This window comes from Epinephelus lanceolatus, chromosome 17 (assembly GCF_041903045.1).
Source record: "Epinephelus lanceolatus isolate andai-2023 chromosome 17, ASM4190304v1, whole genome shotgun sequence".
Lineage (NCBI taxonomy): Eukaryota > Metazoa > Chordata > Actinopteri > Perciformes > Serranidae > Epinephelus > Epinephelus lanceolatus.
Window position 1 is genome coordinate 43379961 of NC_135750.1, and position 15176 is coordinate 43395136.

Genomic DNA, 15176 nt, shown 5'->3' on the forward strand with positions numbered 1-15176 from the left:
TGCTTTATATCTGAAAGTAAGATGATGAATATCAATCTCATTTTTGTGTGTTAAAAGCAGAGCTGGAGTCAGGATGTGGTTAGCACAGCTTCGCTTTAAGACAAGAAGCTGGAAGAAACAGCTAACCTGGCTCTGTCTGAATTCAAATGAACAGTTTATCCATCCTCCCAGTACTTCTATGCAATATGTCTGTCTAAAACATGGATTACCAGATGGTCTCTGTACAGGCACAATGCTCCTAAACCTGAGGCCTGTACTACGAAGCCAGTTCAACTTATTCGGGATATCTTTTAGTTATCTGGCTTGACTAACCCGTCACATTGGCTGTCTGGATAACCGGAACTATAAAGCTGGTTATCAACTAGTTAAGTCAACTCTAGATTTTCCTATCCAGTCACGAGTGCATTCATGTGAAAGAGGCGGGGGTGTTGATTATGAGCGAGTAGGCTACTGTAATCTTACAGTGGAAAATGTAGAAACACTGAAAATACAATCCAAACAGTCATCGATGGCCAAGACTTAAATTACATGTAAGTATCACTAGGCTATATGTGACATTAGTGAAGAGAACTTTTTGCTATTTAGTTGGATGATGATGAAACTACTCTTAACATGTCACATAAAACATTTTAAGGTGATGCCAGACTGCTACTGAAGCAAAGGGTGGAAAACTAGTTATTGACTGATGGGGTCTATCTGACCAAAATGTTGCATTTATAACAACAGGAGTGGATTATTTTTCCAATAAAATAATTTTCTACTCGTTCTGATGACACAAGTGTCTCATGCTATTTCGAGCTGCAGTGATGGGATCAGAGTGTAAAAATAGCAACACCGGCAGCCAGCACGACGGGCTGAAATAAACTTTGCATGAGGTAAAATCGTGCTAAAATCGTGTTTAGTGTATAAACTATCTCTATATTTATTAGAGCCTGTTTTAAAACCAGTGGAAACAGAGCCCTGGAACAATGAAATGATTCTACTGACATATTCAATATAAAGGCTACTGTTTTTTACCTGAGGCTCTGGGAGAAAAGAGAGCCAGCTTCATAGTACTAAAAACCCAGAGTTAACCCTTAAGTTACCTCGCTAATTCCAAATCATGCTTCGTTGTAAAGGAACCTGAACCTTACAGTGACAGCAACTGACTTTAGCCAGCTGCACAGTCAATGCACTTACTGTTATTTGCACTTTTAGCATGTAACTCCCCCTAACATTACAAATTGTCATTTCTATATTTTTGTTTGTGTGTAAATACAAAAAAGAGAGAGAGATACAACATGTAAATTTGTGAGTTTTAGAAGTGGTGGTTTTGATTTAATTTTGGATGGAGCTGCTCTCTCCATTTTAATCCCTATGTTAGTCAAAGCCAGTTGCATTCTGACTCCAGCTCTTTACCTAAACCTGCAGTGCAAACAAGCTGTTCAAACAACACTGATATGCTGTCACCTTTTAACTTAACACAGTGAATGCATTAGCAAACAGTGTACTATTTTTACATCCAACACACATAACGCAAGCTACAATCTGGAGTCGTGTTTCTGCTCAACCAGCTAAGCTCAGTCTGTTTTGGACTCTCCTGAAGGAAATATCTGTCTCTTTAGCTGCTAAATGCCAGATTATGTTCACCAAGTAGTTTCTAATAGTGTCTGCCTGCTGTGTGGAGCTGAAAATGTAGTGTACAGTGGGTTCATCAAAGCTTTTCTTTAAAAACAGCAACTGAAAATGACAATACAAGAGCAGTGACAGTGAACCAAATTAGTTAAGTTGTGTTCCATAAACAATGAGCTGAAATTTGATAAAAATTAAAACTCAATAAATAAAAACAAAACTCTGTAGAACTTGTAGAGTTGGGTGAAAGATGTTACACCACAGAGAATCATCACCGCTACACAGAATAATTAGATCCATTGTTCTAAAATTCTTGGTTGTAGCTGCTTTAATGCACAGACATGAGACCGATATTCATCTCTCAATTTCAAGTCTAAAGTAAATCCACATTATGATGTGATAATGACATTATGTGATAAAAGACAATAAAATAGGAGAATTGTTTGAGGCAGACAAAGCCATCACCATGGCAACTTGTATGTATGTATGTATGTATGTATTATTATTATAATGTAAAAAAAAAAAAAAAAAAAAAAAAAAAAAGGTCATGGCTGGGGTATTGTGAAGGATTATACATGTCATCTCATCTGTTAAAATTTATTCTGAAGTGGATCAAAGAATCAAAGCAAACTCATCTGGCTTTTTTTCATGCTTCATTACAAAGAGATCATCCACTTTATTGATATGCAGCTCTTTAATTCTCCTCTCGTGCTTGAGAGAGTCTTTGAAGTCACCACAGCTCTGCTCAGGTGACCTTTCTGGCCCCACCAGGCAGTGGGGCCAGACAGGAATAATAATGGCAGAGGTTAAATAATGCAAATACCAGTCTGGCCTTTTTTAATATGACCCATAAAGAGTTTAGTTCAGAGTTTGGTTCAGTAGTTCATTGACCTGGTCTGTGTGTACTCAACAAATTAAATCTAATGTGTGTTCTTTAGCCAGTATCATGTTCTTCATTATGCTAGCTTCATACATGGCAAAACATTATCACATCTATCTAGTGGTATCTTACCCGGTTCCCTTTGAGTCCTTGTGGTCCTACTAAACCCTGCAAAAAGAAATATGAATAACATTAGTGGCTGTGCATATTTGCTTCACTATGGAAAATACACATATTTGCTGCATTTGGGGAAATAAGCTCATTTGCAATCATGTTCAAACTGACATTAGCACTGTGTTAAAAAAAATGCAGTGCCCTCATTCATTTCAATGAGGCAGAAAAATACAGGTTCATCCAGGAAGAAAGCTGAACCTGGCTCAACTTCTGTGACGATGCAAGGCGACGTCAGCAACTACCTACATTGGCCTTTCACTTATGTGCAAGCATTCCCATTAAATGTGTAATAAGAGATATTAAAAAAAGACTACCAAAGATCCTGTCATAGTGAGACTATTGTAACTCATAGTGAGATTGCTGAAAAAAACCCCCAAACAAACAAAAATAAGAACAATGTGTTTTTGCTTCCATTTTTTATAAGCTTAAATTACACTCCTCCCTCTCAGATTTTGCATGCAAATTTGTTATAAATCTGTGTTAATGAGGTTTTCTCCTTTACCAAGATGATCCATCCACCTGACAGGTGAGTCATATCAAGATGCTGATTAAACAGCATCATTACTACACAGGTGTGCCTTGGGCTGGTCATAATAAAAGGTCACTATAAAGCCTAATTCATGGTTGGGTGCACAACACTTTTAAAGAGTCTTGCTAACAGTAATTAAAGAGCAGTGCGACTTCTGTTTAGCCTCGGCAAAACGTTTCAGTCATCTCAATGTATGATTGACTGTTATTCTCGTAGTATTTTGGTTTAGGCCTAGTCCACATGTGGGTATTTTTTTAATCAGTTTTTTTCTCTGCATTTTGACCTTTTGTCTACAAGTAGTCCACATTTTACATCACTGACAAAAGACCTTTTGTAAAACTCTTTCCAAGGTGAGAATTTTCAACTCTGTTTTCAGTGTTGATGTGTAGACAGGGAAAACACAATGACTGATGTCAAAGTGTGCACATCTCCTTTGTGAGGTATCAAAAATGAAGCGACATTTTGGGCAATGGCAGACGTGGCCAAAATAATGCTGGTTCTAACCTTGCTAACAGGACTTTTTACATATACTGTATATACATAAATGTATAGAAGGGTGCTGCTGTAAGAAAAGAGCTAGAATGTCATTGTACTTGGACTAACAAGACTCCCAGTCCCCATTTTCACAAGTTTTGTTAACTCAATATTCAGGTGTAAGATTAAAGGGATAGTGCACCCAAAAATGAAAATTCAGCCATTATCTACTCACCCATATGCCGACGGAGGCCCTGGTGAAGTTTTAGAGTCCTCACATTCCTTGCAGAGATTGGCGGGGGGAGCGGCTAGCATACCTAATGGTAGACGGCACCCCAGACTAACGTCCAAGAACACAAAATTGAATCCACAAAGTACCTCCAAAGTCTTCAGACATGTTGGGCAGTCCTTTGCTAAAAGACCGTAGTGCAAATTATCTTTTAGCTCTGTGGTTACATTGTCTCTCCCTGCAGTGCACGTGTCACGTGATGTAAACACGGGTGAGCAAAGCTCATGCTTTCACTGGTCTCGCGCAGACGCGCACACATGAGCGCGGAGCGCAGAGAAGCAGTCAGACCTACAGGCTACAGTGAGGCTAAAAACAGAGTTCATATGATGTTTTTCGAAACAACTTTTTATGTCGCGGCTGCAGCACACTTGGATCACTATGGATGAGCAGTATGGAGGTACTCTGTGGATTCAATTTTGTGTTCTTGGATGTTAGTCTGGGGCGCCGTCTACCATTAGGTGTGCTAGCCGCTCCACCTGCCGATCTCCGCAAGGGATGTGAGCACTCTAAAACTTCACCAGGGCCTCCGTCGGCATATGGGTGAGTAGATAATGGCTGAATTTTCATTTTTGGGTGCACTATCCCTTTAAGGAATAAATCTATTTCAGTATCAGTTCACACATACAATCCCGCCTTCCTCAGTGCGCCATTGCACCTTAGCAGCCTTCCAATAATAGTTTTATTTCAAGCGTCTGATTGGTCAGCATCTGCTTCTGGCACCTTCTTCATCTTTTTTCTTCTTCTTCTTTTACAAATGATCTCCTGATTGCTTCAGACGAAGGACTCGTCTCTGAACTTGTTTTATTTGATCTTAGTGTGGCATTTCACACAACTGACCATCAAATTCTGCTACAGAGACTGGAACATTTAATTGGCCTAAAAGGTTCTGCACTAAGCTGGTTTAAATCTTATTTGCCTGATAATTTTCAGTTTGTTCATGTTAATGATGAATCATATCTACGTACAAAAGTTTGTTTTGGAGTTTCACAAGGTTCTGTGCTCGGACCAATCCTATTCACTCTATATATGCTTCCCTTAGGTAACATCATTAGAAATCACTTTGTAAATTTACATTGTTGTGCGGACGATACACAATTGTATTTATCGATAAAAAACTTCAAAAATGCCTTAAAGACATAAAAACCTGGATGAGCACCAATTTCCTGATGTTAAATTCAGACAAAACTGAAGTTATTGTTCTTGGCCCCAAACAACTCAGAGACTCTTTATCTGATGATATAGTTTCTCTGGATGGCATTGCTCTGGCCTCTAGCACTACCGTAAAAAACCTCGGAGTAATATTTGATCAAGATTTGTTTTTAATTCCCATTTAAAACAAACCTCACGGACTGCGTTTTTTCATCTGCATAATATTGTGAAAATCAGACCTATCCTCACCCGAAAAGATGCAGAAAAATTGGTCCACACTTTTGTTACCTCTAGGCTGGATTACTGTAACTCCCTATTATCAGGTTGGTAGCTCTAATAAGTCTTTAAAAACTCTCCAGCTATATTCAGAATGCAGCAGCACGTGTACTAACAGGAACTAAGAAACAAGATCATATTTCTCCTTTTTTAGCTTCTCTGCACTGGCTCCCTGTAAAATCCAGAATTGAATTTAAAATCCTACTCTTAACTTACAAAGCTTTAAAGGGAAATTTCGGTTTATTTCAACCTGTCTCCTATCGTCCTAAATTTGTTTCAAGTGACTAGTGACGTAAAAATAATAGTTAGCATGTTAGCCGTTAGCCTAGATACAGCTGGGGCGCATAGTAGCATCAGACCTGTTAAAACGTAAGTGAATGGGCATACTTCAAGTGTAAAGTTAGTCCAATAAACAAGCTTTTTTTCCACAAAGACCGCCTCATATCGTTAGGATAAATGTCAGAGAACATATAGAAAACGTGTTGTCTTACCTTACCGGTGTGGTGCCTTGTTTGTTTACCATTTAGCTCTGCTTTCCAAAGCGCGGCCGAAATATCGCGAGAACAAGCAGCGATCTCATACCGTGCCTGAAATCTAGCGAGCTCTAGATCAAGCCCAGCTGGGTACTACTCCAGGTGGAGGTGTCTCATCCTCGGTCACATCCAGACCTTGAAAATAAGGCTGCAACTGGTCCCATTCCTTGCAACAGAGGCATTCCTCTTCTGTGGGCACTGGGGCACAGCATTCACAGGTACACCACCAATCTCCAGAGCTACGCAGCCTTGCAGCAGCCATTCCTCCTCTCTCGTCCTCTACCTGTTGCGCCTCTCTCTCTCTCTCTCTCTTCCTCCATTCTTCAATTTCACAAAGCTCTTCGTCAGTGTATTCTGGCTCAAAGTCGAAGTCTAGCAAAAAAGTCAGCCATTATTCTATAAATCTTTCATAAAATAAATGAATGAACTTTTCAGGCTACTGTCCGGTTCTGCCTTCCGGCTGTTGCTGCTTGTTCTTGCGAGATTTCAGGCACGGTATGAGATCGCTGCTTGTTCTCGCGATATTTCAGCCGCACTTTGGAAAGCAGAGCTAAATGGTAAATAAACATGGCACCACACCGGTAAGGTAAGACAACACGTTTACATGTCGTATATGTTCTGACATTTATCCTAATGATATGAGGCGGTCTTTGTGGAAAAAAAGCTTGTTTAGTGGACTAACTTTGCACTTGAAGTGTGCCCTTTCACTTACGTTTTAACAGGTCTGACGCTACTATGTGCCTCGGCTGTATCTAGGCTAACGGCTAACTATTATTTTTATGTCACTAGTCACTTGAAACAAATTTAGGACGATAGGAGACAGGTTGAAATAAACCGAAATTTCCCTTTAAACGGACATAAGTATGGCGGCATAGAGGTCTCGCTCTCGGTCATATCAGAATTAAACCCCACAAAATCCATATAATTTCCAAAAAATAACATTTTAACAACACAGAAATGGGTGGGGGGTAAAACTAGGAAAAGTCTGAGACAACAAAAAAATCAAGAAGATGACGAAAACACAGAACTCGACAACACCGAGGAGCAGGAGTTGGAAGAGGCCGAAAATGGCGAGGCGATGAGGATGGAGGAGCAAGCCACGCCACGCCACGCCACACCACGCCACGCCACGCCACGCCACGCCACGCCACGCTACGCCACGCCACGCTACGCCACACCACGGTTATGGCCATGCAAGCGATCGGAAAAGAGATACACAACCTGAAAACAGAGCTGAAACGTGACCTCAACGAATTAAAGGCTGATTTCAAGATTGAATTCAAGTCTGCAGGACGTCATCACCGACATACGTAGCCAAGGCACCCGAGTGACCGAGGTCGAGCATTGTGTGGGTGAGGTGGAAACCGCAAACACGGACATGAGAGAGGCCTTGCTTCACTCACTCAAACAACAGGGAAGATCACGCAGAAACAACATCCGCATACAGTACAGGCCAAAAGTTTGGACACACCTTCTCATTCAATGCGTTTTCTTTATTTTCATGACTATTTACATTGTAGATTCTCACTGAAGGCATCAAAACTATGAATGAACACGTGGAGTTATGTACTTAACATAAAAAGGTGAAATAACTGAAAACATGTTTTATATTCTAGTTTCTTCAAAATAGCCACCCTTTGCTCTGATTACTGCTTTGCACACTCTTGGCATTCTCTCCATGAGCTTCAAGAGGTAGTCACCTGAAATGGTTTCCACTTCACAGATGTGCCTTATCAGGGTTAATTAGTGGAATTTCTTGCTTTATCAGTGGGGTTGGGACCATCAGTTGTGATGTGCAGAAGTCAGGTTAATACACAGCCGACAGCCCTATTGGACAACTGTTAAAATTCATATTATGGCAAGAACCAATCAGCTAACTAAAGAAAAACGAGTGGCCATCATTACTTTAAGAAATGAAGGTCAGTCAGTCCGGAAAATTGCAAAAACTTTAAATGTGTCCCCAAGTGGAGTCGCAAAAACCATCAAGCGCTACAACGAAACTGGCACACATGAGGACCGACCCAGGAAAGGAAGACCAAGAGTCACCTCTGCTTCTGAGGATAAGTTCATCCGAGTCACCAGCCTCAGAAATGGCAAGTTAACAGCAGCTCAGATCAGAGACCAGATGAATGCCACACAGAGTTCTAGCAGCAGACCCATCTCTAGAACAACTGTTAAGAGGAGACTGCGCCAATCAGGCCTTCATGGTCAAATAGCTGCTAGGAAACCACTGCTAAGGAGAGGCAACAAGCAGAAGAGATTTGTTTGGGCCAAGAAACACAAGGAATGGACATTAGACCAGTGGAAATCTGTGCTTTGGTCTGATGAGTCCAAATTTGAGATCTTTGGTTCCAAGCGCCGTGTCTTTGTGAGACGCAGAAAAGGTGAACGGATGGATTCCACATGCCTGGTTCCCACTGTGAAGCATGGAGGAGGAGGTGTGATGGTGTGGGGGTGTTTTGCTGGTGACACTGTTGGGGATTTATTCAAAATTGAAGGCACACTGAACCAGCATGGCTACCACAGCATCCTGCAGCGACATGCCATCCCATCCGGTTTGCGTTTAGTTGGACGATCATTTATTTTTCAACAGGACAATGACCCCAAACACACCTCCAGGCTGTATAAGGGCTATTTGACCAAGAAGGAGAGTGATGGAGTGCTGCAGCAGATGACCTGGCCTCCACAGTCACCGGACCTGAACCCAATCGACATGGTTTGGGGTGAGCTGGACCGCAGAGTGAAGGCAAAGGGGCCAACAAGTGCTAAACACCTCTGGGAACTCCTTCAAGACTGTTGGAAAACCATTTCAGGTGACTACCTCTTGAAGCTCATCGATAGAATGCCAAGAGTGTGCAAAGCAGTAATCAGAGCAAAGGGTGGCTATTTTGAAGAAACTAGAATATAAAACATGTTTTCAGTTATTTCACCTTTTTTTGTTAAGTACATAACTCCACATGTGTTCATTCATAGTTTTGATGCCTTCAGTGAGAATCTACAATGTAAATAGTCATGAAAATAAAGAAAATGCATTGAATGAGAAGGTGTGTCCAAACTTTTGGCCTGTACTGTGTATATATATATATATATATATATATATATTATTATTATTATTATTTTTTGTCATTGATAGCTCAGATTTATCTGGCTGTGTCATCGAACCAGTGTTTGTGCTCAGACCTTAATAATAATAATTGCACTCATATGACCGGGACTATTGTACATGAATGTGTGGAGCTAGTCAAAAGGGGGGCTGTTTTTTTTTCCCCCTCTCACCGTAAGTGCTAGCGAGGAGCCCCAACGAGAGATGGGCTTTTCTCCACTGACTGAGGAGTCAACAGGTCCAACTGTAACCAAAGTTTTGGGAGTTGTTTTCTTTAGATGTTTTTTCTCTGTTATTGTTTATTGTAGTTCGTGTTCTTATATGCAGGTTGCCAGCATCAGTGACATGATTAATGAAGGTTATGCACTGTAATTTCAAAATAGTATCACTTAATGTTAACGGGCTTACCGGCCCTATCAAATGGGGTAAAGTGATGAGTAAAATGAAGAGGGAAAAAAATTATATTTAAAAAAATAAAAAAATTATATTTTTCCAAGAGACACACCTCTCAGAAACAGAACACGCAAAATTGTAAAAGTTTGGATACAATAATTCTTTCTATAGTAGTTTTAAAGGGCGGCATAACAGAGGTGTTTTCAATTTTGAATTGCTGAAGGAGATCAGGGACAGGGAAGGTCGGTTTGTTCTGGCTCAGTGTAAGATTGAAAATAGACCGGTGACATTACTCAATGTTTATATTCCACCAGGGAACTGCCAAAATATTTTTAAAAATATATTTGACTTAATTATCTCTGAATCACAAGACACGCTGGTTTGCGGTGGAGATTTCAACATGGTGTTGAACAACCAAAAGGACTCGACTAGTCACAAAAGAAGCCAAACTAAACAGGTAAAGTTGTTTAAAAAATATCTTAAGGAAGCAGTTCTGACAGATATCTGGAGGGACCTGCACCCATCCGAACAAAACAATACACTTTATTCTGCAGCGCACGCAGCCTATTCAAGACTCTATGGATGTATCAGACCACTCTTCAATTTACCTTAGTTTACACCTAAATAGCAGACCTAGGAAAACATTATGGAGGTTAAATACAAGTCTGCTTAATAATAAAATGGCAACTGAACAGATAAAAAATGAAATCAAGTCCTATATAGAAAATAATGACAACGGAGAGGTGAGTCCGATTATACTCTGGGATGCACTAAAGGCAGTCCTCGGAGGGAAAATGATTGCAATTAGTAGTGCTATAAAAAGATCAAAGGAGCAAAAACTTAAAAAGGGAAGAGAAACTCAAACATTTAGAGGGAATTCACAAAGAAAATAAAGAGCCTCAGTATTTGGAACAGATTAAAATAGTCAGGAAAGAAATTGATGAAATATACAAAGATAAATTAGAGAAAAAACACAAATTTCTGAGACAATCTTATTATGAAGCTGGCCCAAAGGCAATGCGCCTATTGGCATGGAGACTAAGACAAAAACAGACCACAAATTCAATAAATAAGATTAAAGATCCTAAGACTGGAATAGTGCCCAGCAATCTTGAGGATATAGAAAAATCATTTTAAAGTTATTATGAAACATTATATACTCAACCAAATCAAGGAAGCAACCAGTCCATTGATGAGTTTCTGGAGTTATTAGACTTACCCTCCATAGAAAAGATACAAAATACATACTTAAAGAGGCAACAGACAGCATTTTTTCCTAAATATATCAATATGAAAATAATGTGGGTTGCACAGGGTAGTGGCCACAGTAAAATCAGACTATCAGCGTTTACATAGGATACTTAGTGGCTTTGCAATCTTTGTAATAAGCTTCTGCCACCGGTGTAGAAATTTCGCAGAAAAAATCTGCTTTACGGCAGGAAATGCGTCATGTATTGTGAAACTGGTCGGTCAGCCAATCAGGGACTGGAGCTGGTCTTACGAGGAGTTTTTTTTAGTTGGGCATGAGATAGTTGAGTCAGGAGCACAATAGCAGACGGACAAAGTTTGGAAACAAGTGAAAAACGGCCTAGCAAAAGCAAACAAGCTCCTCTGTCTGAGGAGGCAAAGAAGAGCAAAAAGGAAAGAGGCTTCAAAACTGATGTCCAGCTAGCTTTCTTTCTAATGGATCAGTAAGTAACACGGCTAAATGTTAGCTACACGAGAGAGGACTGTACTGTACTGGCTGCTAGTTAGCTCCTAGGAGGCCAGCATCGCAAATCCCCACAACCAGGGACCAGGTAGGGAGTGTTGGTCGGCTGACATCCTCGATGCCATTCTACGGCAGCCCACGGACAGTGATACCCCCCTCCCTTCCTTCTGCTCTCTTCTCACGGAGGCAGCTATCGACGGACATCGCCCAGCTAAGTTACACCCAGCTGTGAACACTGGACTTTTCACTGCAATGGCCACACAGCTCTCCCAAGCTGAGCTGGAGAGCAGGGAGATCATGTCGGTCACTGGCCATAAATGTGAGGGCAGCCTTCGCAGCTACTGGGCACCCAGCATCTCCGACCAGGAGAAGTGGAGTAAAATCCTGGAGTGGAGTGGTATAAGGCGTTTAGACAGGAAATGAAACCTCTCCTCTTAGCCTCCTTCAACTGGACCCTCAAAAATGCAACTATTCCCCCATCGTGGAGGCAGGGGCTAATTTCTGTGATTCCAAAGGAGGGTAAGGATAAGGAATTATGTAGCTCATACAGGCCAATATCGGTTCTGAACCAGCACTACAAACTCTACGCTTATATTATTTCTAGACGACTTGACTTATTTATACCAGACTTGATTGACGGGGACCAGACAGGTTTTGTTAGGTCACGACTCAGGACAATATTAGATGCATACTTCATGTTCTTAACCATGTTGAAAGGGAGCAGGACAGTATGTTATTGGCAAATTTTGATGCAGAAAAAGCCTTTGATTGTGCAAATTGGCAGTTTTTATTTAAAGTAATGGAAAGATTCGTTTTTTCAAAAGAGTCAATTAGTATTTTTAGAGCACTTTATCATACGCCTACTGCCAGGGTAAGAGTGAACAGATGTCTCACACAGCAAATAATTCTGGAACGCGGAGTAAGGCAAGGCTGTCCCCTTTCCCCCAGCCTCTGTGCGATTTATATTGAACCGCTCACGCAGGCAATTAGGCAAAATCAATGCATAGAAGACGTCAATATAAAGGGTGTTGAACACAAAATTGCATTATATGCAGACGATGTAATAATATATCTGAAAAATCCAAACGTCTGCCTGCCTATTCCGCTTGATCTTCTTGAGTGCTATGACCGATATTCCTAATATAAATTAAATATTCGGAATACCAAGGTTTTATCTTTTAATTTTATCCCAACCACATAGATCACGCAAAGCTTCTCTCTTAATTGGAATCTTAAAGCTATAAAGTATTTGGGGATTGGGTTGACACAGAAATTCAGAGATATGTATGAAAGAAATTACAATCTTATTAACACTAAAATAAAAGATGACTTAGGACGTTGGTCTCTCCTCTCTTTGGATATGTGTAACAGGATTGAAACTATTAAGCTAAATGTTCTACCAAGGTTGTTATATCTCTTCATGTCTTTACCAGAGTTGGGTAAGGGTTACTTTAAAAGTAATCAAAGTACTTTACTGCGTTACTTGTTTTTAAAGTAACCAGCTACTTTACTGCGTTACTCCCTGAGTAATGTAACTCAAGTACTTTTAAAGTACTTCCAACGTTACTCCCTGAGAAAAGTAACTCAACCACTTTTAAAGTACTTTTGAGTATTCTACATTTCCTATTGGGCAATGGACCACAGGGCGCTTAACCTACATTTTTTGTCTCCAAAATTAAAGTTATGGACCACTTGCCCTTCACTGAGATCCAATTCTCCCATCACAGCCGTCACTTTGACCAGTAGAAACACAGAACGATCTGCTGCCGTAGACAACTGTATGACACCCCAGCGTTTTTAATACTTCCTCTAAGGATGTTACCACACAGAGCAAAAGGGGAAAATGATGTGAAACACCAGAGGCACTTTATCAACCCGCTGAGTACTGTCATTAGTATCAAGCTAGCAAACAATGTTACATCCTCACGGTCGAAAAAAAACAAGTAAAGTCCGCACACCAAAAAAGCTCCAATCAAGTGTGATTTATTTATAGCATGACGTTTCGAGCCATGTCGGCTCTTCCTCAGATGCTTACATGAAAGAATGTGTAGGGAGATGCCATCTTTAAAGATCCCAAACCCTGGTCATGTGACCTGGCACACCAGACGTGCATTATCATCAGTAAATACAAACCAATAAAACATATCAAAAACAGTTATTAGCCACAATAGTTATCACAAAAAATACACATGTATACAGTACAGGCCAAAAGTTTGGACACACCTTCTCATTCAATGCGTTTTCTTTATTTTCATGACTATTTACATTGTAGATTCTCACTGAAGGCATCAAAACTATGAATGAACACATGTGGAGTTATGTACTTAACAAAAAAAGGTGAAATAACTGAAAACATGTTTTATATTCTAGTTTCTTCAAAATAGCCACCCTTTGCCCTGATTACTGCTTTGCACACTCTTGGCATTCTCTCGATGAGCTTCAAGAGGTAGTCACCTGAAATGGTTTCCACTTCACAGGTGTGCCTTATCAGGGTTAATTAGTGGAATTTCTTGCTTTATCAATGGGGTTGGGACCATCAGTTGTGTCGTGCAGAAGTCAGGTTAATACACAGCCGACAGCCCTATTGGACAACTGTTAAAATTCATATTATGGCAAGAACCAATCAGCTAACTAAAGAAAAACGAGTGGCCATCATTACTTTAAGAAATGAAGGTCAGTCAGTCCGGAAAATTGCAAAAACTTTAAATGTGTCCCCAAGTGGAGTCGCAAAAACCATCAAGCGCTACAACGAAACTGGCACACATGAGGACCGACCCAGGAAAGGAAGACCAAGAGTCACCTCTGCTTCTGAGGATAAGTTCATCCGAGTCACCAGCCTCAGAAATGGCAAGTTAACAGCAGCTCAGATCAGAGACCAGATGAATGCCACACAGAGTTCTAGCAGCAGACCCATCTCTAGAACAACTGTTAAGAGGAGACTGCGTGAATCAGGCCTTCATGGTCAAATAGCTGCTAGGAAACCACTGCTAAGGAGAGGCAACAAGCAGAAGAGATTTGTTTGGGCCAAGAAACACAAGGAATGGACATTAGACCAGTGGAAATCTGTGCTTTGGTCTGATGAGTCCAAATTTGAGATCTTTGGTTCCAAGCGCCGTGTCTTTGTGAGACGCAGAAAAGGTGAACGGATGGATTCCACATGCCTGGTTCCCACTGTGAAGCATGGAGGAGGAGGTGTGATGGTGTGGGGGTGTTTTGCTGGTGACACTGTTAGGGATTTATTCAAAATTGAAGGCACACTGAACCAGCATGGCTACCACAGCATCCTGCAGCGACATGCCATCCCATCCGGTTTGCGTTTAGTTGGACGATCATTTATTTTTCAACAGGACAATGACCCCAAACACACCTCCAGGCTGTGTAAGGGCTATTTGACCAAGAAGGAGAGTGATGGAGTGCTGCGGCAGATGACCTGGCCTCCACAGTCACCGGACCTGAACCCAATCGACATGGTTTGGGGTGAGCTGGACCGCAGAGTGAAGGCAAAGGGGCCAACAAGTGCTAAACACCTCTGGGAACTCCTTCAAGACTGTTGGAAAACCATTTCAGGTGACTACCTCTTGAAGCTCATCAAGAGAATGCCAAGAGTGTGCAAAGCAGTAATCAGAGCAAAGGGTGGCTATTTTGAAGAAACTAGAATATAAAACATGTTTTCAGTTATTTCACCTTTTTTTGTTAAGTACATAACTCCACATGTGTTCATTCATAGTTTTGATGCCTTCAGTGAGAACCTACAATGTAAATAGTCATGAAAATAAAGAAAACGCATTGAATGAGAAGGTGTGTCCAAACTTTTGGCCTGTACTGTACATATATACATACATCTAAACACAATTTTTTATGTTCCCCAGAAGGGCTCAGGCTGTAAAGGCCATCATGTTACATAAAAAACTATTAGAGGCGCCTCTTTTTAGTACTAAATAACAACTACAGGGACAGTAATACTTGTGGAGAATACTCAAAATTATCAAAAGACCTAGAGATAACCAGATCTCCAATACCACAACGGAGACATCCTCACGGTTGGACATAATAA

The 15176-nt window shown here is 40.7% G+C and overlaps 1 protein-coding gene across 2 annotated transcripts in view; it reads right to left on the reverse strand.

Moving 5' to 3' along the window:
* col13a1 (collagen, type XIII, alpha 1) overlaps nt 1-15176 on the reverse strand; it is a 187976-nt gene that overhangs the window by 44626 nt on the left and 128174 nt on the right. For both annotated transcript variants that reach the window (XM_078160554.1, XM_078160555.1), the window contains one exon: nt 2624-2659. In XM_078160554.1, coding sequence (XP_078016680.1) covers nt 2624-2659 — 36 coding nt within the window. The remainder of the gene's footprint in view (nt 1-2623; nt 2660-15176) is intronic.